Here is a 25185-nt window from a genome sequence, read left to right on the forward strand (position 1 = left end):
GAAAGGGAACCAAAGCTACTGAACTAGCTCAGCTGGGGAGAGGAAGCCAGAGAAATGCAAGGGGCACTGAAGCAAAGCACAGACACAGGAAGAGGTCAGAAGGGCATTTACAGATTCAGAGAGACATGATCCAGAGATTATGAAGATGCTATCAAGAGAGCTAGAGGAGAGCAGCCCTAAGCTTCCTCCAAGGAGGTCACCAGTCATCTCCTGAGCATTTCATGTGGCACTGAGCGACAAAGGTGTGCTGAATTTAGAGCTCCGAGGAGCAGACTCAAAAGGGAGGCCCTTGGTGGTGCCAGGTGCTTCTCCTGCCTGCACACAAGCTCCTGCCCTCCTCTTCCATGCATACATGGAAGCAAACATCCAAAGCCCAGCAGGTCTGCATGCAACTGTGGAGAACATCCCAAGATAAAACTGCCTCCCTGCAGGCCTGCTGTGGTCGGAGGGCATGGCTTTCCTTGCCCAGCTTTGCCAGCTCACAGCTGCCTTCTCTCACGGTGAGATGAGTAACTGCAGGGCAGGAAGTCACTCCCACACCACACAGACGGGAAAGGCCACTTGATGGCAAGTCCAGACAATCTGTCACCTCTGGGAAATGAGTGAAGCTGCAGCAAGTGGTGTACCTTGGATACAGTTAGCTAAGAACAGGAACCAAAGCTGAGAACTGGCACTGGTGTGCCAGTGTCCCTAGACTCAGGCCAGGAACTAGTCTGCAGCTGGCAAGAGCGTTTCATGAGCAGCTACCTCTGCCTCCGGTGTCAGCCCTTAGAAACAGCTAAGGAGTTAAGACTACTAAATGTGAGCATTCCAGATCTTTCCTTTAACTAGTTTCTCTCTGCCCCATCTTAGCAGTGCACTAACAGAAGGGCTTAAGCCAAAGGGAGATGAGGTGTATGATTTTAATAAACATTTTTTTCTTATTAAAATCTTGATAGAGTTTAAATATACCATACAGAGGAAAAGAGCTATTTATAAAGCTACATACACATTCCAAGTCAATGCTGACAGCATAAACCACTCTAGATTCCCTCTCCCCTCAGAGTGCCTCGTGTGTGTATATATGGTGAGCTACTTTGGAGTTCATCTGCATCACTTTTTTTCTCGTCTAGCTATACATTACAGGACTTAAAAAACTGTTTAAAGCTATATACAGAAATATATATACATATAACATATATTTATATGTTATACATACACATACACTTATATACATATACACACAATACAGAGATATATACACACAGTACTTTACATTTATATATGGCCTTTCATCCCAGGGCCTTGGATAGGATTTTGTTCAACACATCAAGCCTCACAAAGCTTTGTGAGGGAGGGAGCTTTTATTTCACAGGCTGCAGACTGCCTAAACGGTTTCTGGTGTTGCTTTCTACTAACTCCACACGTTTCAGTTAGAGGTGTTTCTGGTAATGGAAAGGAGGACACCAGTTAGAAATCCAGGCCTAAGGTAGATGTTGCCTTGCCACCCTTGCAGCTGCCCTCCAGCAGCGCAGCCATACCAGTCTTTATTCTCTACACTACACCACACCCATGTCTAGACTTGGCTACTGCACAGCAAAATCTGACACAGACTTGAAGTTAAGATCTGCCAGAGACCACAGCAGGAAATGCAGAAGACTCTGATCCTCATAAACTATCCTTTTTCTAGGCTGGCTGATTCAGCAAGTATTAGGCACATGCAGAAATAACTCCACATCTCTTTACTTGATCTGTTTGCAGTCCAACTGCACAAGCCTGAAACAGCCTGATTTAGAAAACAGGACTTTTGAGCACTGGTTTGGCAACTGGTGATCAGAATTTCTGCCCTCTGGATCTCTACCAGCTGAATAATTGATGAAAACACAGGTTTGCTTTTTAAATCACAGCTGTAGGTAACTTCCGAGCATCCTCAACTGGCTGGCAGAAAGGAAAGCCCGGCAGAGCTCTGGTCAATTCCACTCTTGTCAGAACGTTAGCTTGGCTCTTCCCATCAAAAGGAAGAAAAACATAAGTAATTAACATAAAAATCACTAACAGAGACTCATGAGGCTGGAGAAGCAAGAAAGAGGGAGAGAAGTCATCACCAGAAAAACTTCACTACTCAGTCTGCTAAGCTTTCAGGAATCTGACATGGAAAAATTAGCTCCTTCCTTTACTCATCACTTCCTGACTCTCAAAATTCTCTCCAGCATTCAGGTAAACAAGTCCTAGGCTATGGTCAGAGGCTGCCCTCCCCAAAACCAACCAACCACTTCAAAACTGCACACGGACACAACCCACTGCAAAGCAGTCTGACACATTGATCCTACCCTAATTCCCTTGGGGGGAGGTTCAGAACAAGCCTCTTTCCCTTCAAGCCATTTCCATGCAAAGAAAGGGTTTGCCTGGCCCGTTTGGTTCAGGATTCTCTGCTAACTGTAAAATGTGGGCTGAAGGTCTTCTGCAGGTCAATTTTGTCAGTTGCCAAAATTCAGATTCTTTTTTTTGTTCAGTGAACCACTCCGTTTAGGGTCTGCTGTTGGCTCAAGTATAAATGGCTCAATAAAGAAAAACTATTGTTTCTTCAGCATGACTTGGTGTTTTGTCTGTAATTTCTTTATTAAAAAACTGTAACAAGGTACTTAAAAAAAGGCTAGATACAAAAGAAGTTAAGCTGCTCACGAACATTAAAGTCTTCCAAAAATGTATCTTCAATAATCATGATCTTATAAACATTTTACAGTTACCAGAAAGTGCCCAGGCTGAGTTTACAGAGTTAAAGATAACGGAGTACAAGTGTCAGGTTAGAACTGGTAGTGGAACAAAATCTCCTGACTGTCTGTTCACTGAAACAGGGATACAAAACAAAAAGGTTGATTGTGAGCTATGAAATACTGTGCATTGGCCTCCTGGTACGAAAACCAACCCAGGACCAAAACAACCCCAAACCCCACTCAGAGTACAGCTTACATGCAAAAATAGCAGTGAGGGGGATCTGATGCAATCAGAACGGAAAACTGCCATGGAAGTGGTTTCATAAAGTGAAGGATCCCAACTCTGGGATCTGAGCTGTCAGGAGGATCCCGGCTCTGGGATCTGAGCTGTCAGGAGGATCCCAGCTCCGGGATCTGAGCTGTCAGGAGGATCCCAGCTCCGGGATCTGAGCTGTCAGGAACTTCTCTTTTTACAAGTTCAATATACATGATACACAACTGCAGCCAACCACAAATTAAACACCATTTTGGGGGGGGAGGGGAAGGGAGAAAGAGGAGGGTAGAGGAAGAAATGAAAACAAAAAAAAACCCTCTAAAAAGAAAAAAAAAAGGTAAACTAAACCACAGGACATCCTTAATTGTTTATTTGGAAATTCCCTACTCCCTCTATACAAGAACCTTTGCCGAAACACTTTCCACAAAGGCAGCAGTGAATTTTCAGAACATTTTACAGATTCCTTTTGTGTCTCTGTTGTTTTGCTTTGTTTGTTTCCCCCCTCAGCAAAAAGATAAATCACAGTGTAAATTCTATTGTTCTGCTGTCATCTTTGGCTGGGGTCAGGCAAAAGGAGTCCTGGACCAGCAAAACTGTCGTCAGCAGCCGCTCGCCAGCGCTCCGTCGGCCTCGGCGGTTGCAAATCGGAGCACAGAGGAATGTTTGCATTTCGATCTGGTACAGGACCACCAGGGGTAGGACAGCTTCAACTCTCATAAACTTTTATAGACAAATGGAAAGGAAAAAAAAAAACCAAAACCAAAAAGAAAAATCTACAAAAGTTAGCTAGGAATATTACACAGCAATACACACGGTTTTAGACTCTACACAAAACCAAAGTTCTTGGTCTTAATGGCGAGTAACAATTTCTGTTTCAAAATCTGCTTAGAGGAATAGAGTGGGACATAAAGGCGAGAAATGCAAGTGTTGGCTGTAGGAAGATGTTGGTCATCTGGAGGTCTTATGGTGATGGATGGCATAGGCTGGAATCCCTCTTCACTGGCAGGCAATGAAGGACTGGAGGTCCAAAAGTAAACCTGAAAAAAGGAGAGATGAGAAGTTATTCTGGACCAGGCCAAAATTCCTGCTGCCTAATGCACAGGGACAGCTTGAACAACTGCAGTCACACCAGGTGGGCAATGCTATGTGCTGCTGGGTACTGCCAAATCAACTCAGCAGCCAGGCCACATCCTGCTCTCAACTGCTCCTTCTATCACAGATCACAGGATGTTAGAGGGGTTACAAAGATCTCTGGAGACCCTCAAGTCCAACCCCCCTGCCAGAGCAGGAACAGAGAATCCAGTGCAAGTGGCACAGGAACACATCCAAGCAGGGCCGAAAAGGCTCCAGAGAAGGAGACTCCACTGCCCACTCTCTGGGCAGCCTGTGCCAGTGCTCTGGGACCCTTACAGTCAAAAAGCTCTTCCTCATGTGGAGTGGAACTTCTTGTGCTGCAGTTTCAATCCACTGCCCCTTGCAGTCCCATGCCAGGGCACAAGTGAGCAGAGGCTGTCCCTGTCTCCTACCTCCTGACCCCCCAGCCCTCAGCTATTTATAGACATTACTCAGATCTCCTCTCAGCCTTCTGCTCTCCAGACTGACCAGCCCTAAGGCTCTCAGCCTCTCCTCACAAGCACTGCTCCAGTCCCTGTATCACATACTTCTGTTCAAACTGATAAAAGCTACTCAACATGGTCCCCTATCAACAAATCCTCGTTATGCAAAACAACCTTGAATCCATCTGGGACGAGATGGTGACTGACATCAATACAAAATCCACCAGAGATCTCTCACAAACCACTCAGTGACTACAGAACCCAGCACTTGTAGAGAGGCAGCAACAGAAAACATTTGGTTTCACATCTCAGGAGTGGAATATTGACTCACAGAGCAGACACTACCAAATGTATAACCATGAGGCAGTTGTTAACAAACATGTTCTGTGGTTTCCACTCTGCCCTAGGTTCCTTTCAGCAAACTGTAAAGGAGGGATGGTACCTTAAGTAGTAAGAAGTTAAAAGCAAATAGTTTAAAGAAGCACTCAGTGAATACCACTTACAGGCAAGTTCTCCAGAATTACCTGCCCTGAACAGTCTCCTGTCCTTTCATTCTCAGCAGCTTTCTCACAGGGCTTTGAGGAGAGCTGTCATTACTGACATCTCGCAGGCAGGACACAGGTGCTGCCCTCAGGATTTAAGGTCAGGAGAGCAGATGACCCAGGAAGAGAACTAAACCTTCACTCAACCACAGTCACTCAACTTCAGAACAGCTGTGCAGGGACTGTAGCTGTGTTTCTGCAGGAGCCCTGTGACTGTAAGGAGAGGCCCTGCTTGCTTTCAGTTGCAGGGTCTAAGAGTCACACCTGATGCTTCCAGAACTGAAAAGCTCATCAAACCCTACCCCCCCACCCTGCTCCGCTGCGTGCGCAGTCTCCGCAGGCAGACAACACCGCGCAGCATTCCGGTTCTTCTGCACGTGTCCACTGGGAATGGACAACTTACCAGATCCTGTCTTTCTGTCATACTCATCTTCTCAACTATGGACCAGAACCAGCGCTTGAACTGCAAAAGCTTCTCAGCATTTTCTCCTGTGTGAAGTTAAAGAGATGTGACTGAGCTGGTGCACAGGCCAACAAGCACGGAGAGAGCAGGCTGGAGCTCGGCTATGATCTCGTTCATCAGCTGCAGCTAACAGCAAAAGTAACACACGTACTTCTGAACAGAAAGGCTAGCTCAGACACAGCAGCTACCACTCTCTCCCTCCTAAAAAGCCTAAGAGCAGCTAAACATCATGCACAATAAAAAATTCTGCAGAACACCTTAGACTACATCCATGACATTGACAGTTCCAGAGTTAAGTCAGGAGGAAAGGTGCAGCAGCAGTCACACAGCTCTTGGATTCAGCATCAAATAAGAGCCAAGCTGAAAAATGTGCTTCCCTCCCCCTCAACTGAAGGGCAAGAGTGGCAAAGTTATGCAAAAGCCACAGGAATGATTTTATTAAGGTTTTCACTGACTTAGTAACTGATGTCAACTTTGAAAGGGTAGTTTGAAGTTTAAAGACCGAAGAGTGTCCCTGCAACTCTGCTTCCAAAGAAGTCATTTCATACCTGACTCATCGTTGAAAGAAGTGAAGCTGATTAGCATTTGCACATTTACTTCACCACAGCCATTCACCAAAAGCCTGAAATCTTCTGCTGTCAAATCTTCTAATGAATTCTTTGGCAGTACATCCAGGAGACCCTTCCTCATTGCCTGCAGTGAAAAGCACCAGACTCATTACAGCCCCCATCGGCTTTCAAAGGCAGCACTGAAAAGCTCCTTGGGCAGTTCCCAACTCAACACACATTGTTCTGCCAGCTGCTCTTTCCTTTCAGAGCTTTACCATGCCAGATGCAGAACTTTCTGGAAGAAAGAACTGCATCCACCTTTTAAACCCTGCCAACCATTCCTAGAAGAAAGCAAGAATAGTTTGAACTAGTATTTCACCAGGAGCAGAAGTAAATCATAGAATGGTTTAGGCTGGGAGGGACCTCAAAGCTCATCCAGTTCCAACTCCCTGCCATAGGCAGGGACACCTCCCACTGGAACAGGTAGCTCAAGGCCTCATTCATCCAGGCTGCTCAGGGAGGTTGTGGAGCAGAGAATCACCCAATGTGATCACCTCCCTGGAAGTGTTCAAGGCCAGGTTGGATGAGGCCTTGAGCAACCTGTTCTAGCAAACTACTAATACAGGCAGACATGGAGACCAAATAAGTTCAGCTCCAGGGCTACTTTCTTTCTGTGACAATTTTGGACCTAAACTGCAGAGAGGCAATCCAGCAGCCTGCTGGTTTAGCTACAAATGCAGCAGGAAGCCACGGTCAGCAGAAGTGACCCAGTTTAGATGCAGTATATGACAGAGTGAGTGGTTCCAAGTACTGGCCCTTCATTAACAGGCGAATATATTCTTATAGACAGCTAATTTGTATTTTAATCTGGGTTTTGAAGCCCTTTGATTTTTGAAAGAGTTTAATACAGTCAACTGTTTGGGCTTCTTGCCAAGGAAGTAAAACCAGAACAAGGTTGTGTGTTTCACAGCAAATTTCTCCTTTTAAAACAAAGGCCCAAGGCAGAAGCTGAAGATGATTTATATGAATAACTCTGTCATTTCTTCTGGATTTTTTAAATGAGGCTAAAATAACCCTCAACAACCCCCAAACAACAAAAGGGGAGAGACTGTTAAAGCAAATTAGCACAAAAGCCCAAACCCAAAGCACAAATTCCAAGAGGATGCATGCCACTTGAGCTGAAGAAATGAACACATGTAGAAATGAAAAGAAACGATCCCTCCTTCTATAAAAGCAGGAGAAACCACTCCAAGTACTCAGCTCCCATGGCCCTGCACAAACAGTTATACAGCTGCAAAAATCATCAGAGACTCCACTATTTTTAGTTGAGCTGTCAAAACTCCATGAGAAAACTGATTAGCAGTATCCCAATGAGGAGAATTAACTGACTGGAATCTGACAGGGGTTTTTTTTGTTTGTTTGTTTGCTTGGGTTTTTCAGTTGTTTGTTTTCTTAACCACACTGCAGCAAAGACTTACATGTAGAGGCTGTTCTGCTACTACCAACATTCGATGTTCGGCGTATTTCCGGACGTACTCATATACATTCTGGGGAGTGACTGGTATATTTACACCATTGGAAATGAGTTCAACCTGGGGCAGAGCAACAAGGACCAGGGGAAAAGAAAGGGGGGCAGAGACAAAAAAGAAGAGGGGGAGGAGAGACAAAAAAGAAGAGGGGGAGGAGAGACAAAAAAGAAGCGGGGGAGGAGAGACAAAAAAGAAGCGGGGGAGGAGAGACAAAAAAGAAGCGGGGGAGGAGAGACAAAAAAGAAGAGGGGGAGGAGAGACAAAAAAGAAGAGGGGGAGGAGAGACAAAAAAGAAGAGGGGGGGGAGAGACAAAAAAGAAAGGGGGGAGACAAGGCAATGAGATTAGTACAACCACCACATTATGCTGCAGCACTTTATTGCTTAATATCCCTCTAAAACCAAGCAGCATCTCCTAGCTTTACAGATTCCCTGGGACTGACTAAGCTATCCAGGCTTTCTGGTGGGCTCTACATCAGCTTCAACGAAAGCCCCCCACATTTCAATGTCTCACTTGACTCTAGGAAGGGTGAAATAATTATCCCAGCCTCTAAGCATGGGATCCCAGCATCTAAGAAGAGCATGGATTATGTATAGACTGCAATGTGCATGAGCTGCACTCTGAAGCTGCAGAGACACAGGTTTGGCTGTGCTTACCTGCCCTCCACCCTCCTCCTTGCACAGGTCTATTGCAAAGGCCAAGTCCATTGCTGCAAACACTGCATCAGCATCTGTGCTCTGGGAAGCGAGGATGAGCTGCCGAAGGCTCTCATACATAACCGGATCGAAAAAGGCAAAGTCATGCCAGTTCACCTAGACAAAGAGAGACGTTTGGAGCACAGTGGGGATGGAAAATGCCTTCAAAATGATGGGATCCGTCCCTAATCTCTGCACAAGCACAGAGCAGTGCACAACTGCTAACAAAGCAGACAAGCACTTGGAAATCAAGGCAAATGCCTACTTTCAGCCTGCTTTGGAAGGTACATTAGAACACTCAGCTCAGGTGCATCAGCACAACACAAAGGCAGACTTGTAAAGCCTTCCTGCCAGTAAGGGCATAGAGGTTACAAAGAAAACACACATCCTACGTATCACCTAGAGCAGCACAGGGAGGTTACTGAGTTGGAAATGCTGGAAGCTCCTTGCCACTTAAGCACAGAGGAGAGGGGGACGAGAACAGAGGAGAAAAGAGGGTGAGTGGAGAAGTGTTTTTGTCACACGTTGAGGTAATTATGGCTCTGAATTAACTGAAACCCACACTTGGGACATTTGAATTGCAATCCAGTAAGTTCTCTCAAACATTGAGGGAAATGCTTTTGCTAACTTGAAAGGCTATCACCTACTGTGGTCCAGCACTACTTCTCCAAGCCTTCAGGTTAAAGAGGAGACAAAAAGGGGAGGCAGTAAGCTGTTGTTGAAGTCAAACTCTAACCTATTGCATATTAATCCTCTTAGTCAAATACCTGACTTTCTAGCACATCTACTCAGCTTTGCTCCTCAAATTCAATTTAAAGCTCCATTATCAGCTCTGGCAGTTAATATGGGGAAAAAAGGCAGGTTTTGAAGGCAAGAGTTTATGCAATTAAATGAAACCAAGATTCCTCTGTCCAGCTTACCTTTCTGCCAAGGAGAACTTTGATTACGTGTCTATTTAATGTGATGGGACAGAGTTCATTCTGCAACAAGCACAATCCTAGGATCCTGGAAAGAAATGTTTGGGATTTGTTTTGGTACAATAGGAATTGCATTGGAGAGCTTTCAGCAAACACACAGCAAGAAGAATAACCCCATGGATTGGTATAGGCTGGGGACTGACCTGCTGGAGAGCAGGGAAGGGGAAAAGGATCTGGGGGTCCTAGTGAATAGAAGGTTGACCATAAGCCAGCAATGTGCTCTTGTGGCCAAGAAGGCCAAAAGCATCCTGGGGTGTATCAGAAGGGCTGTGGTAAGGAGGTTGAGAGAGGTTCTCCTCCCTCCACTCTGACCTGCTGAGGCACTATCTGGAATATTGTGTCCAGTTCTGGGCCACTCAGTTCAAAAAGGACCTCAGGGAACTGTTTCAAAGAGTCCAGCACAGAGCCACAAAAATGATGAAGGCAACAGGACATCTTCCTTAGGAGGAGAGGCTGAGGGAGCTGGGGCTTGGAGCAGAGGAGCCTTAGGGGTGACCTCGTTCATGGTTATCAATATGTGCAGGGTGAGTGACGAGAGGCTGGAGCCAGGCTCTGAGTGATGTTCAGTGCCAGCACAAGGGGAAGTGGTGGAAGCTGAGGCATAGAAGTTCCATGGAAACACAAGGAGGAATTTTTTCACTATGTGGATGACAGAACCCTGGAACAGGCTGCCCAAGGGCATTGTGGAGTTTCCCTCTCTGAAGCTATTCAAAATCTGCCTGGATGTGTTCCTGTGTGACCTGCTCTGGGTGATGCTGCTTTAGCAGGGGGGGCTGGACTGTTTAAACTTTTGAACTCCCTGCCAACCCCTACCATTCTGTGATTGAAAAGGTCCAAAGGCTACAGGTAGCTTTCCAGCCCTGTCAATCCCCAGAAGAAAAATCAGGCACATCTATAATTTCTAAATGATACTTTCTGCAGTATAAAACTTCCAGGTTGTAAAAAAAAACCAACCAACCAAACAAACAAACAAAAAAAATCCCCTCCAGTTCACATGTGCACATTTCCCACTGTTTAGGCCCAGGTGAGAAATAAAGGGCACAGAAGTAATGAAGCCTTTGCAGCCTGGATTCACTGGCACTTTTCCCTGGTGTTTCATCCATCTGCCTCTCCCATGTCTACAGAGCAGGAAGCGAGCAGGAGCCTACCTGCCAATGTTTCTGAAACAGTTCAGCCTGGCTTCTGTGTTTTTACCAGGTCTTGGTGTATAAAAGCCTCGTTTCCCAGGTTGGTAGAAAAGTGGTGCATTGTCATCCCCATCATCTGTGTCATCTAACTCCATGTCTACCACGCTGCGGCTGGAACCGTGCCGCTTTCTGTTCTCCTGGGGGCAAAGTCAGAATGGCAATGAGCAAACGTTCTTCTGGTCACTGACATGCAGCAACAAGCTACCTGCCACTAGGCCCTGGGCTCCAGTTCCACTGGTTAATCACTTCCATCATGTTGTCTAATGGTAACTTAGAGGGAGAACGGCAGGAGAGGAGAGGGGAAGGGAGGGGAAGGGAAACAGGGAGGGGGAGGAGAGAGGGAACGGCAGCAGGGAGGGGAGAGGGGGAGGAGAGGAGAAAGGGAAAGGCAGCAGGGAGGGGGGAGGAGAGGGGGAATAGCAGCTGGGAGGGGGAAGGGAGGAGAGAGAGAACAGCAGTGGGGAGGGTGAGGGGTAACTCCCCAAGATTCTTAAAGAGAGCTTTGACTTGCATGATAAAGGAGGCCTGCAGTTTTTTTAATGAACTGACAGAACTGAATGTTAAATGGATTGGTTTTGTGCAACAGTTGCTTACCTGCACTTTGTCTGAAGAGTCCAGCAATCCAAGATCCAATATACTGTCAGCACCATTCTCCCTTCAAAGGGGAGGGGGAAGAAAAACAAGGAACAAGAAGGCAGAGTTAATTTCAGCAGAAGGACTTGTCATATTCTGAAGCCAGCTACATTAAATTGAAGTCAATCAGTCACTCGTGCAAAGAAAGATCTAGAACAAAGCAAGGAGTAAGCTGCATGTATCGGAATGAGATGCAGCACAGTGCAAGTGCTTTGGCCACAAAAATCAGTTGTCACTTCTTATCTAAATCCTTGGTACTTTACCTGCCATGTGCAATAATGAGTTCCATTGCTTCATCAACTCTTGCTCTAAGGGAATCTTCACTGGCTAGTAAGAGAAGCAGCTGAGCAGGGGACAACTCCAACAACATTCCTGTGATTTTACTTGCAAATGCCTGGGGATAAGCAATGATAAACACATCTTATTGCTCTCCTCCAGTTCTCTCACTTTCAATTATGGATTTGTGAAAGTTTTAGTATCTTAAATCTAGAAAGCACTACAGGATACCTCCTACATGACAAATTCCAGAACCAAAATCTTTTTGAAATGCCATTTTAACAGCCCTACACCTTCAAATATTCTGAGTTATGTCAACAACAATGGGCAAAGGGAATTCATTAATAAAAGGTGCCAAGAACAAGGTGTGGCTAAGTGTACTGTTAGATCTGTAAGGCTTACTGGTTGCATTGCTTGCACCCGAGGGTAGAGCCTCTCCCCAAGGGCTTGTCTGTGTGCTGGAAGAGGGTCAGGGTCGTCGCTCGGATTTCCTTCTGATGCCGGTCTAAAAGGCCGAGTGTCAATGGAGAGTTGTCTTCTAAAGTCCCTTAAGAAAACGAGCACAGTTTGTACTCATCTCAGAGCAAACAACCCCAAAATCTTCTGCCACAATACCATTTGCTCAGAGATTCAAACTAGCATTAGCTCTTTATGCTGTAACAGGAGTGCTGCTCACAGCTGCTTGGAGAGAGGGACTCACAGACAGAGGGAACCAGAGATTGTGAGCTCAGTAGGATGCGAGTATAGCAGTCCCACACCACCACCAGCCAGCCTGCTTTTAAAGCACCTCACCATGTATTCCAGGGCACAAGACTGTATTAGAGGTTGAGCAGGAGAGATCAATGCCTGTCCAGGTTAAGTTTTTGTTTTGTTGGTTTGTTGGAGTTTTTTTTCTCCTTCACAAGAAGCTGGCAGGGACTGTAGCCAAGGCAGCTGAACCAGCCAGTGGGTATTGGATGCCAGCTAGCCAGGGGAAGGGCTGGCTGGGGCAAAGGGGATGCTTTGACCTTGTGACTATGACTTGGCAATTTCTTGTCAGGGCCAGGGCCAGGTGGGTCTCTGTCTCTCTTTGCACTCTTCCACTAAACTCCATCTCAACCCACAGGGCTTTGCCTTTTTCTTCCAGTTCTCTTTCCCATTCCACCATGTGTGGGGGGTGAGGGCACAGCTGTGTGAGTCTGGGCCTGGATCATGACAGTCTTTTTTGGGTCCAACAATGACAAAACAAAACAAACCCATAACCCTGTCCTAGCTGAGCCCCAAACAAAGACATAGGGTTGAGACCATCTATCAGTGCTGAAGTACAACCATTCCTTAAACATTTAAAGCCTATAACAAACATCAATAAATTCTATCAATACATCAATGAAAGTCAAGACAAGACAGCCCCTGTTGATCTGAGGAAGTACCTTTCTGAAGGATAAGCACAGCAAGGATCCCATTTGTCAGTGTCTCCATCAGATTACAAATGCACCACTTACCTATCCCTATCTCTCCGAGAACCAGCTCGCAAGCCACTACTTCTCCGCATTTCTCTCTCTCGCTCCCTTTCCCGGTCTCTCTCGCCCCTATTTCGCAATCTCTGCATCAGACCTGAAGGAGAAAAATCCTCATAAGCTTAAACGTCTTTGTAGTTCTCTTTCCTGTCTAAGATTCAGTGTCAGGAGGGCAGAGTTTTCCTTGGAAGACAGCTTGAAAGACATCAGTGAGACAGAACCACTCCACTTAAACTAGCAATTGGGGATCATCTCCACTTGGGAATATTGGGAATTAAGGAACAGTACAAACTTAGGCAGACTTTGTAGTAACTTACAAATGCCAAAATGCCTCAAAAGTTTACATAGGTTTTAATGTTTTTGAAAGTATATTTGTGACAAGCCAGATGGAGAAGTCCTACTAAAATATGTAAGCACTTAGTAGCTAAAATCTTGACAAACTATTAACAGATGAAAAATGCTCCAAAAAAGCACAAGGGGGAAAAAAGCTCTTTTCTTGCCTCAGAAAGGTGACATGCACAATTTCCACTGTTCCTTTGCTGAGCTAAGAAGAGTTATCTGAGACAACCAGTGCCAGGTATTTCAGTGTAAAGAAGGCATGCAGAGCCTAGCCGCTGTGCAGCACTTACTTGTGTGGGTGCCCTTGTTGGCATTCTGAATGCAGTCCAGGTTGGGCAGTTTCTCGTTGGACAGAAAAGCCTGGGCGATAGCCGTGTAGAAGCTCCGTGCTACGCCGCTGCCCTCTCCTGGCTCATCCTTAAAAGTAACTTTGACTCTGTGCACAGCCATGGGAGTGGTAGCACACCTGCGGCCGAAGTGGTTGTTGAGCTGCCTCATGGTTTGCTGAATCAGAAGATCTCTGTCTCGATCAACCTAGGGAAAACACAAAGAAGTTTTCTTTTCTTGAATCTCAGCCTCATGAGAAGTTTCTGGCCTCGTCTGCAGACTAAGAAAATACCCATCAGACTACAGGGGAATGACAACACAGGAAGGTTTAGGACACTTGTTTGCAGACTCTGAGACTTCTGTCCCAGGGAATCACAGCCACATGCAGGCTGGCAAAGCCCCTCAGGATCACCAAGTCCAACCTAGAACCTTACTCTACAAGATTCACCTAAAACCTAAGCACCACATCCAAACCACCCTGAAACACAGCCAGGCTGGGTGACTCCTCCACCTCCTGGGCAGCTCATTCGAGTCCTTGACCACTCTCTCCACAAAAAACCTTTTCCTAAAGTCCAATCTAACCCTCCCCAGTCTCATCTTGAGGCCATTCCCCCTTGTTCTGTCTCCAATTCCCTGAGAGAAGAGCCCAGCCGCAGCCTCTCCACAATGTCCCTTCAGGTAGCTGTAGGCAGCAACAAGGTCTCCCCTCAGCCTCCTCTTCCTCACAATACCCATCCCCAGCTCCCTCAGGCACTCCTCACAAGATTTATTCTCCAGGCCCTTCCCTTCGTTGCCCTCCTCTGGACCCACTCCAGCACCTCCACATCTCTCCTTTATCACGGTGCCCAAAACTTAACACAATACTGTCAAGCTAGTGCAGTAGCTCAGCTTTCAATGAAAGCAAGAAGCTGACACTTCACCTCCAGTGTTAAATCCCTGGATTGCTGGTTTCTAAGCTTTTCCATCTCCCTGCGGAATTTGGATTCCTTCACTTCAAAGCCACCCAATTCAGTCAGGATCTGAAAATGGAAGAAAATAGGGGGAAAAAAAATCAAACCCCAGTAAGTAAACCAAAGGCAGAACAATGAGGGAAGTTCACAACATAGTAAGAGGAACTGTCCTCCCGGTGGGACATACTTACCGACCCAGGCTCTGCTCCAACATCTTCCATGAATACTCTACCAAACAACTCCAACGAAAGGCGCCACCGCCCCAGCAACATGTCATGAGATATAACCATGCCCATGAAGCTGCACTGTGGCCTGACAGGAGGGAAGACAAGCAAAATCGAGTCAGACACATTTTGTGTGCCTTTTTTATCCCCCACTCTCTGCCTTCAAATAACCCCCTTATTTCTAATAAGCACCACCACAGCACAGTAAGTTTGCAGAGGCAGACACACAAAGCAGCTTACTTTCAGCTTCTACACAAGTCTTACTTCCCAAGTGAAATGACTCTGGAAGCACTAAGCTTCACTGCTGCATGGAATTCATTGTGATTGGTCTCACTTCAAGCAAGACCTCAATTATATATTTTTTTTAAAGCTGTTTTTCAAAGTGAGGGCAGCTCAATACCTAACTGCATAAAACATGGTCAGGATCACTGAACTGGCAATGCTGATTTTCACACTTAGCTACCCAGGCACCATAGCAAGTCTGCAGCAGGTTGCTCAAGGACTGGAGGGTTGGACCTGGATGATGTTTGGGGTCCCTTCCAAGCTAACCCATTCTACGAATAACTTTCAACTCCAACTACCTGAAAGATGTGAGAGGTGGCCCTTCGCTTTCTGTCAATCCTATCTCTGCCAACAAGCTGCTTTTCAGTTGTGCTGCAAGATCGTGAGCTGAAGGCCCTGGCTTTGAACTCTCAGACTCTTCTGTAGGCACATTCTGTTCCTCTCCTTCCTTCTTCTGCCGATTCTGCATGCTCATCACGTTTTTTAAGTTGGCAGCGTAGGACATTTTAGTTGGAAGAACCTAAACAAGAAGTAAGATTTCACTGTGTTTCCAAAGCCATCTAAGAAGGCCTTTCCAGGATTATTACAGATCTCTTTTTAAAGCACAGAATAGGGAGCACTGTAATTGACCTGTTCAAAGATAACAGCTTCAATCGTTTCAACAAAGATGGAAAATCATTTTCTTAACTTATGTTTGCATTTCATACATTTGCCATTTAATATCCAGTTTATAGGTGAGTGAAAACTACTAAGCCTATAGAGAGATAATAATTCTTATCACAAATAGTGATATCATTGGCATTTCAAAATTAACTTGGGATTGTACCACAGCCTTTAAAAACAAATACCTTGTCTGAAACCTGACCTAACTCAGGAATCCTAGGAGGTCCTACGTTAAGACAGCCCAAGCTTTCAAATGATCAGTCTGAAATCGGCTCACAGCTCTCTGCAAACATTGGTGTGTCTTTTTAAGGGTGGAGGGATTAGCTAAAATCACCCTACTGTTTAAAATAACAGAAGATTTAAATGTACCTCGAGGCAGTTTCTATCCACTGTAACCTCCATTAAGCACTTGCCGCTGTTGGCAGAAGATGAATACAGCCCCTGGCTGGGTCTGCCAAACAGATCTTCTTTGCGTGCATTTGGCTGAAAAGGAACAGGAGCACTCTGGGTAAATAATATATTTCAGTTAGAGACGAAAAGGCAAGCTGCAGTTTCCTGCCAGAACAGCAACTCTGATGTCACCTGTAACAGATGGGGCTGGTCTGCCAGGGGGATGGCCTCTGCCAGAGGAACCTCAAAAGGATTGGGGGGAATGCAACCGAGGAAGGTCATGGAGTCTGATCGCCTGAAAAACGGATGGTTTTGGCCAGTCTCTGCTGGGAGGGAGTCGTCATCTTTGTCGTTGAGCGTGGCACCTAAACGTGAGCAGACTCCAAGTCAGTTTTCACAGTTGTGAAAACAAAGATTTGAAATACCAAAAAATGAGTACCCTTCCCTCAGCTCTCTGCCTGGTGGAGCCCCTCTGCAAAGGTGAACACTTCCCAACCCCTTCTGTACCAAGCTGTCTGTCAGCACTTCTCTTCCGCTCACTGTCCCTAGCTTTACTGAGCGTGCACTCCTACACTGTTTGTACTTCATGTAAGGATCCATCTTCAGCAGCACTTCCACCAGACCAAAACACCAAAACCAGTTCAACTCAAATTTTAAAATCTTGTCACTGTGCAGAACAAGTCAAGGCACAAATTTTGCAGCTTTAGAGAAAAAGGAGATGAAAAGGAAGGTCCCAAGACAAGAGCAGCCAATGAGAGAATTTTTTCAAGGTAACAATGCTAAGAATCTTACCAAACCCCAACTTTAACTCAACATATACAAGTAGCAACATTTACTGACCACCTCAACCAGGCTCAAGGGGCAAAACCTCACAAAACAAAGTGCTGGATTTTGGCATCCTACAGCAGGGGTTCTGTTTACTAACTTTGATTGGTGTCATCATCATTTTCATGCTCTGAATCTTCATTGTCCAGCCCCAGTTCCAAAAGCTCTCGAGTTCTTTAAAAGAAAGTGAGAGTCAATCCTCTTGAAGGAAACATTAGGTTAAACATTTACATCTGTAGCAGTCACTAAAAGCAAGAGTTCCGAGTTGTACATAGTAACAAATTCAATCTAAAGCCAAAGTGCAGTAGAGTACTTACTACACACTCCACTCACTGTGTTACATCACAGAAAAGTCAGGGTTGGAAGGGACCTCAAGGATCATTCCAGTTCCAACCCCCCCTTGCCACAGACAGGGACACCTGCCACTAGATCAGCTTACTCAGAGGCACATGCAGCCTGTCCTTAAAAACTGCCAGGGATTGGGCTTCCACCACCTCCCTAGGCAACCTACTCCAGTCTCTCACCACCCTCATGGTGAAGAACTTCTTCCTAACATCTAATTCCAATCTCCCATCCTCTAGCTTAGATTTCCCCCAAGTCCTATCACTACCCAACACCCTAAAACGTCCCTCACCAGCTTTTCTGCAGGCCTCCTCCAGACACTGGAAGGCCACAATAGGGTCTCCTTGTAGCCTTCTCTTCTCCAAACTGAACCACCCCAACATATCATCAGACCAATCATCTGGCCTATCTTACCAGACTTTGACATCTTCTCTCCTGTTCTTTCCATGTCTGATAGAATTATAAATAAGTGCTGGTGTTGCATGTGAGGAGCAGACTGCATTTTTCAGCTGAGCAACTGCCTCTAGCACATCTTTCAGAGACACTGTCACAAAGTTAATAATCAACTTCAAGTTTCAGTGGCAAGAAAATCTTTTGCAGCAATCAGCATACAAATATTTGAACAGGACACTGAACAGGCCAAATCATGTTCCAACCACTTTTCTTTCCAGTGGTGGGGAAAGTGAGGAGGTATCTAAGTGCAAACTGAACTTCTCTGCTGAAAATTGAATTACTTTTCTTTAGAAGGCAATGTAAAGAAAAATGTGTATTTTCCTCTTCTCTGAGGAATAAGCTTACCTGTTTCTGTTCTGCACCAGCACTCCTGGGCAGAACAACCCATGCAATCCTTCAGCCTTCACAGACATCCCCTGCCACCCAGCCACTATTCTGTACCTTCTCCAAGCCTTGCAAACAGCCAGCACTGGGGTTATACACTTTGGGCTATGGTTTGGTTTTGAGTCTTAAGCATTCTACAAACGCTTTAATACCAAACACCAGTTACAAACCAGTAACAGTCCTTCTCTGGAGACTTTCAAAGCCAACCTGGACATGTTCCTGTGTGGCCTGCCCTAGGTGATCCTGCTTTGGCAGAGGGGTTGGACCTGATGATCTCTGGAGGTCTCTTCCTTCCAACCCCTGACATTCTGTGATTCTGTGACAGCACACCAGGCTTATCAATTAAGCACAGGCACCTTATATACCATGACACCTACTCTCTTTATAATATGCATGTTAGATACACAGATACATGTCTGAGCTGCTGAGCAGCAGCAGTGACTGAAATAAAAGGGCAAACGCTGCTTTTGCACAACTTTGTGCTTCCAGAAGTCAGCCCTCAGTACCTTTTTCGTTCCAGCTGAGGAGTATCCAATGTTGTCTGTTGATTCATTGCTTTAATCCAATAAATAAGGGCTTGAAAAACATATGCTACATGCTTCAAAGAACAGACATCCAGAACGGGAAGAACGTCGGAGTGCTCATCGTTGTGTGAGCGCATCAGAGAGAGGGCGTAGTTGAGGAAATCCCCACGTGCTGACATCATCCCCTGGCGGGCACTGAGCAGCGTGGCACGTCTGGGGAGAGGAAAGGATTGAACAGGCAGATCAGGCATCCTTTACAAGTCAGACAGATGCAGAACCTCAAAATGCTCTCCCACAAAACCAGTGTGATGATGAGAGCAACAACCATGCACTTTACTAGAAGCTGCTGAGGTGCAGCACAACATAAAGAGCCGATGCTTGAGGTGACTCTAACACATCAGAATACACAAGCCAGCAGCAAGGATGCAGGCAGCCAACTAAACCGAGCAGTAACTCCCCTGCTGCATTACAGAAGCGCACTTCTACAACGTAGCTGACTGTAAATCTGGTCACTCCTATGGCATGCAGCAGTCAAAGCGTTTCCACACCTCCTTCCCTCGAGCGTCCTTAGGCTGGCCTCCTCGCGGGCTGTCATCCGCTCCCGCCGGGCCGAGTTCTGCGAGGCGTGCAGAGGGTGATTGGGATGCCCAGGATCACCGGCAGATGCCAAGGCAGAGCCGTAGCGCAGCTGGGCTTCGGTGGAGTCCATGATACTAACCATCCAATTCCAAGTAGGAATCAGCTTTTCTTCTACGTAGTTCTATACAAAAAGAGATCTGTTGAGTTTCGCAAGCAGTAGAACCGATGATGAGAAAGCAACCACAATGTAAGCTTCCACTGTGGCTTTTACAGTGACATCTGACTGCCAATGAACAAAGAGGCTGTAAAGCCACATTCAAGAACAACCACTGACAGCTTCCAAAAGCTCTGTTGAGACAGTAGCAAGTAGCTGCCATCACTTGACACCTTGGTGGCTGTAAAGCATTCTCACCATCCCTCTCTGCCTTCTGAGCTTCTCTTCTACTCCTCACCTTGCAACCACCCAGCACCTCCCAGGCACACACATCCTGGGGATATTGGCTACATATACATTTGAAACCCAAAAATCAAGAGCACTGTACCAAAAAACATGCAAGTAACAGAAAAAGGATGATCAAGTCTCTGAAAGAAGGGACAGAAAACATTTACCTGTAGAAATCTTTCACCTCATAATTATTTGTCTCTTACTTTCTTCTTCTATAGACTCAACAATTCACATCACAAAGAACAGGGCAAAAGATCTCTTTGCAGAGATCATCACTATCTCCAAAGCAGTCAGTCTTGACTTAACTACTAAACAGGTATCAGTCAGACTTAGCTGAAAAAATAAACCCCCCTGAAATTCCTTTTCTGGAAGAGCATGTATACAAATATAAACAATTTAACTGAATTAGTAACTGCAACTACTGCAGCCTACACCACCCCTCACACGAGGAGAGGCTGAGAGAGTTGAGAGTTTCTAGTCAAGAAAACAACTCAGGAGCACCTTTATCAGTATGTATGGATACCTGACAAATAGGTACACAGTAACTCCTCCTTCTCCTCTCAGTGGTGTCAATGGGCAAGAGGCACAAACAAAATACTTGGCAAGTCCATTTACACTCCAGTATTTTTTTTCTTTTTTACTATGAAAACAGTTAACCAACAGGCTGTGCAGAGCAGTTGTGGGGTCTCCAACCCTGGAGATATTCAAAACCTCACTGGACATAGCACTGGCCCTGCTGGGAATTTGGACTAACCAATCTTCAGAGGTCACTTGCAAGCTCAATCATTGTGTGATTTCACTTAAAAAACCCAGCTATATTGACTTCTACTTCTTTGCAAACATCTGGATGTTCTTACCTGCAAGTTCACTGCATCCTGGTAAGTCAGCTTGACTGCTGCTGGGATCTGGGAGTACACTAAATGATTGTACTTGGGAATCAGACCCATGAGGTCAGATATCTGCCGTATCACGATGCTGTAAGCTCTTGCTAAGCTGCTTGCAGATGTTAAATAGCTGCTTGCATTGCTGGCTTCAAGTGCAGCAGCTGCTGCAGCAGCGCTTGTGCTGATGGTACCGCTGCGACGCAGGTTTGACGGATCAATGTAAATCAAGCCTGCTGAACTTGCTAAACAGAAAAGAAGGTCTGACATTAACAAATTACCTTTGCTACATATTTTATGCATTGGCTAATACTGTGAGCATTTCTAGAAATAAAGCTGCAAATATTAACATCACAACATCAACTAACTAACATCACAGCTGCAACTCGAAAAAAATTACTAGCTACGGTAGGCATCTCCTTTGTCCTCTTAGTAACTACAACATATCCTTCCTTGACTCAAACAGTCAAGATACATCAGCATTGTGCTTCTCAGACAGGTAAGGTTTCATCCTTAAGGCAGCAAACTAAAACAGAGGAAGGAACAAACCCAGAGCTAACTGGCAGTCATGGATGTGTTTTAGTGAGACTTGCCTGCTGGGGCTGATGTACTAGAGGGAGCAGTGCTAGTAGTCCTCTGGTTTTGGGTGTTACGTACAGCCCACTGCATGGAACGGGGAGCTTGGGCAGCACCATTGGCATGGGAGCTATTCGTGGTTCTTTCCAGAGGCTCATCGAGCATGAAGGTCTCCTGCTCTATGTCATCACTCTGACTGCTGCTGCTGTCTGAGTCGCTGGAGTCATTGGATTGAGAGTCATCTTCAGAAAAAAATGCTGGAACACTGCTAGCTCCTGGTGAGGAAGAGAAGCAACAGTCACTGGCAACCGCACACCTGTGCCTGGCCGCAGCAATCACATCAGCATTCCAAGCTTTGTCCATACCAGAAAGGCTGAAGTACCACTGCTGAAAATCTATTAATAAATGATCCTTGCAACATCAGGTTAATTTTCTATTGGTTTCACAGAAAAAGAGCTGCTCACATTTCAAAAGGTTAAGACATAATTTGATTTTAAATGTCTTCACTGGTTCTGCCCTCAGGCAACGAATTCTGAACATTATGCTTCCAAACTGGACAGCAGAGCAGTTGCTTTCAAAAAGCCTTAAAATAACTGGTCAGGCTTAGCCTTAAACTTAAGCTTCTACACTGAGTAACAACATTTTACTTCACAAGAGCACAGTTTGTGGCTAACACATGCAGAAGCTCTGTAAGAACAAGATAGGCCACACTGAACACACATCCTCCAAAAAGTCAGTGCAGTGTAAGTAAAGGCAAAGGAAAAGCAAAGGAAAAGCAGGAAACATGTGAAAGGCAGAGGTGGGAGGGAAGAAGCTGAGAAGAGGAAAAAAAAAATCAGTAAAGGGAAAATAAGGTTACATGGGTGAGGGCTCTGTTAAGATGTCATAACCAGGTCATTCTTGCTCTATCCCATCTAGTCATGAAATCATTTATCTCTGTGGTACACCTCTGAAGTGCTCCAGATCCAATGGCAATGCCCCCAACACAAGGACAGGGAACTGTTGGAGCCAGTCCAGAGGAGGGCCACAAAGATGCTCAGAGGGCTGCAGCAGCTCTGCTATCAGGACAGGCTGAGAGAGTTTGGCCTCTTCAGCCTGGAGAGGAGAAGGCTTTGAGGAGACCTTATAGTGGCTTCCAGTGTCTCAAGAGGGCCTACAGGAAGGCTGGGGAGGGACTATTGACAAGGTCTTGTAATGACAGGACAAGCAGTAATGGGTTTAAACTGGCAGAGGGGAGATTCAAACTGGATGTTGGGAAAGGGGTCCTTTCAGTGAGGGTGGTGAGACACTGGCACAGGTTGTACAGGGAGGTTGTGGAGCACAGAATCACCCAATGTGATCAAAGACACTGGCACAGGTTGCCCAGGGAGGTGTTCAAGGCCAGGCTGGATGAGGCCTTGAGCAACCTGTTCTAGTGGGAGGTATCCCTGCCTATGGCAGGGGGTTGGAACTGGATGAGCTTTGAGGTCCCTTCCAACCTAAACCACTCTATGATTCTATGAATGTCATTTTTAGGTGAAGCCAGTGGTGCCCTGGTTAAGGCCATATTCAGCCACCACCACACTTCTTTTTCCTGCACAGCAATGCTCCCATGTAAGCAGCTGGATCAAACACAAGATGATGTTGTGTACCTGCTTCTGACCCAGCAGTGGCTGCGGTGACAACGCTCCTGCGCCCACTAGCATTGTCCTGATTACTGTGGTTACTCTCACTATCACTTTCTGTTTCAGCAGCTGCCAGCAAATCCAACTCCATGTCACTGCCTACAAAAGCAAAATACAAAACATCCCATGTTTAGAAAGAAAGAAAAAAGTAATAATTCAAAAAATGGAATGACTGTAGAGACTGCTCAAAGACAGTAAACAACCCCCAGAGCCTCTTACTACAGCAGAAGTGAATGGATATGCAGGGAGAGGTCATAAAAGCTGTGTGAACATGCAGCCTATTCTCTTATTTTCCAGCAATTGGCAATCCCTGGTCCCCTCCCTTTTCACTGCACACACATATTCAAAACACACACTCAGAATCAAGGTTTTGAGGATTCTGAATCAGTCACTCCAGCTAAAAGACTCCACAACTCTTCACGCACATGTTTTGGGACAATTAACCACATCCTGTTTCAAAAGAGTATCTAAGGAATACCTGAAAACTTTTCTTTTTCCCCTGAAAATATAATTCAATGTAAATCTAATTTAATGCAGTTGGCAGCTGGCACTAGTGGTCTCCCTCAAGGATCAGTGCTGGGCCCAGTCCTGTTCAGTACCTTTACTGATGATCTGGACGAGGGGATTGAGTCTAGCATCAGTGAGTTTGCAAATGACACCAAGCTAGGAGCAGCTATGGAGCTGTTGGAGGATAGCAGAGCCCTGCAGAGGGACCTGGCCAGGCTGGATGGGTGGGCACAGGCCAATGGGATGAGACTGAACAAGGCCAAGGGCAGGGTTCTACACTTTGGCCACAACAACCCCAAGCAGCACTACAGGCTGGGGACAGAGTGGCTGAGAGCAGCCAGGCAGAGAGGGAGCTGGGGGTGCTGGTAGAGAGGAGCTGAACAGGAGCCAGCAGTGTGCCCAGATGGACAGGAGAGCCAATGGCATCTTGGCCTGGCTCAGGAACAGTGTGGCCAGTAGGACAAGGGAGGTTATTGTGCCAGGGGAGGTACAGTCTGCATGTTACAAGGAAGTTCTTCTCAGAGAGAGTGATTGGCATTGGAATGGGCTGCCCAGGGAGGTGGTGGAGTCACTGTCCCTGGAGGTGTTCAAGACTAGCCTGGCTGGGGCACTTAGTGCCATGGTCTGGGTGATTGGCTAGGGCTGGGTGCTAGGTTGGGCTGGCTGAGCTTGGAGCTCTCTTGCAACCTGCCTGATTCTATGATTCTATTCTAATTTGAAAATACAGGTTCTAGTCACATTTAAGCTTTGAGAATCAAAGGTCCTGAATACTCAGCCAGCGAATAAACAGATTGCCTGTAGTGTAAGCACAAGGCACAGATACAAAGTGATGAAGATAGATTTTTGCCCAGGCATTGCTTTGGGCCATCTAATCCCAAACTAACAAGAGGACAAGTTATATTAATGGTAATTAATAATTTCTATACATAATGGATTCATTCTGTCTAAAAACCACTGAAGTGTAGTCTAATATTTTGTGCTTGGTTTAAGAACTAGCTCACTGTGATTGGGATCCCATTTGACAACACATCTCCCATAAATGGTAGTCTGTCATTAGCTATAAAGAGCTATGCTGCTTTATTTAGTCCTGCAAGTAGTTGATGCCAACAACATTTTATAGTAGCAAATGTAAAAGGCAAAACCAGATATAGTTAAGCACATAAACCCCCAAACCAACAAATGCTATTCATTCTTTGGTATCTCAACACTTTCTCTCTGTGCAGAGAATTTAACATGTTCGCCTACTTACCTACCACAAGTTAACTACCAATTTAGTCATCTCCTTTTGCAAGATGCATAGCCCAAAACCCACAGAGTCTCCCAGAGACTTGTCACTGGTGACCCCCCCAAAGGCTCTATCTTTTTGGTACATCATTTGCTCATCCAAGCAGCAATGTGCATGTGATGTACGTTATGCATACCATCTTCATCGTGCTCATCGTGCTGGCCTTCTGCTTCAGCATTCTCTTCACCATGTTCTTCCTGTTCATCATGGTGGTCTTCTTCACCAGCTACACCCTCAACCACCTCAACCTACAAAGAGCAGTGCAATTTTTTGCTGGAGTACTTTTCATAATCTGTTTTCAATAACTCAGTCCAAAACTTGATTTAAAACTCAAACAGAAAAAAACGCATCTGAGAAATATGCCTCAATGCTGAACTTAGGTGAACAGAAAATGAACTCACAGCTACAGCAACTGTACAGGGTTCTGCAGTGCAGTGCTGTGGAGGAAACTCACGAACAAAACAAAGCCTTGAACATCAGATTCCAATGCTGAAAGGGTAAAACTGGGCATAAAACCTAGAACTAGTTTCTAAGTATTGAAGAGATCATCTCGTAGCTCTCTAACAGAACCAACACAAAAGCAACCATCTGCTGAAAGACTTAAGTAAAGGAAATGAGTGAGAGGTGCATTTATTAGTACTCTAAATCATGCTGTGACCCTCTCAAATGTAAGGCAC

General features: G+C 45.7%; 1 protein-coding gene across 8 annotated transcripts in view; it reads right to left on the reverse strand.

Annotated features, from left to right (window-relative positions):
* Nucleotides 1-888: 888 nt before the first annotated feature.
* The window catches only part of UBR5 (ubiquitin protein ligase E3 component n-recognin 5), an 88170-nt gene continuing 63873 nt past the window's right edge, over nucleotides 889-25185 (reverse strand). For 7 of the 8 annotated variants that reach the window (XM_064154056.1, XM_064154055.1, XM_064154051.1 and 4 more), the window contains 24 exons: nucleotides 24645-24756; nucleotides 22684-22815; nucleotides 21070-21327; nucleotides 20453-20721; nucleotides 19120-19331; nucleotides 18554-18784; nucleotides 16969-17042; nucleotides 16236-16408; nucleotides 16023-16136; nucleotides 15290-15510; nucleotides 14676-14796; nucleotides 14455-14553; nucleotides 13498-13741; nucleotides 12854-12965; nucleotides 11775-11919; nucleotides 11360-11490; nucleotides 11058-11118; nucleotides 10425-10600; nucleotides 9220-9304; nucleotides 8261-8416; nucleotides 7555-7668; nucleotides 6077-6221; nucleotides 5469-5554; nucleotides 889-4004 (listed from right to left, as the gene is read on the reverse strand). In XM_064154056.1, coding sequence (XP_064010126.1) covers nucleotides 3792-4004; nucleotides 5469-5554; nucleotides 6077-6221; nucleotides 7555-7668; nucleotides 8261-8416; nucleotides 9220-9304; nucleotides 10425-10600; nucleotides 11058-11118; nucleotides 11360-11490; nucleotides 11775-11919; nucleotides 12854-12965; nucleotides 13498-13741; nucleotides 14455-14553; nucleotides 14676-14796; nucleotides 15290-15510; nucleotides 16023-16136; nucleotides 16236-16408; nucleotides 16969-17042; nucleotides 18554-18784; nucleotides 19120-19331; nucleotides 20453-20721; nucleotides 21070-21327; nucleotides 22684-22815; nucleotides 24645-24756 — 3684 coding nt within the window. In that variant the 3' untranslated portion in view covers nucleotides 889-3791. The remainder of the gene's footprint in view (nucleotides 4005-5468; nucleotides 5555-6076; nucleotides 6222-7554; nucleotides 7669-8260; nucleotides 8417-9219; nucleotides 9305-10424; nucleotides 10601-11057; nucleotides 11119-11359; nucleotides 11491-11774; nucleotides 11920-12853; nucleotides 12966-13497; nucleotides 13742-14454; nucleotides 14554-14675; nucleotides 14797-15289; nucleotides 15511-16022; nucleotides 16137-16235; nucleotides 16409-16968; nucleotides 17043-18553; nucleotides 18785-19119; nucleotides 19332-20452; nucleotides 20722-21069; nucleotides 21328-22683; nucleotides 22816-24644; nucleotides 24757-25185) is intronic. The other variant, XM_064154050.1, reaches the window with a different exon arrangement.

The sequence above is a fragment of the Pogoniulus pusillus genome, chromosome 14 (assembly GCF_015220805.1).
Source record: "Pogoniulus pusillus isolate bPogPus1 chromosome 14, bPogPus1.pri, whole genome shotgun sequence".
NCBI classification, from domain to species: Eukaryota; Metazoa; Chordata; class Aves; order Piciformes; family Lybiidae; genus Pogoniulus; species Pogoniulus pusillus.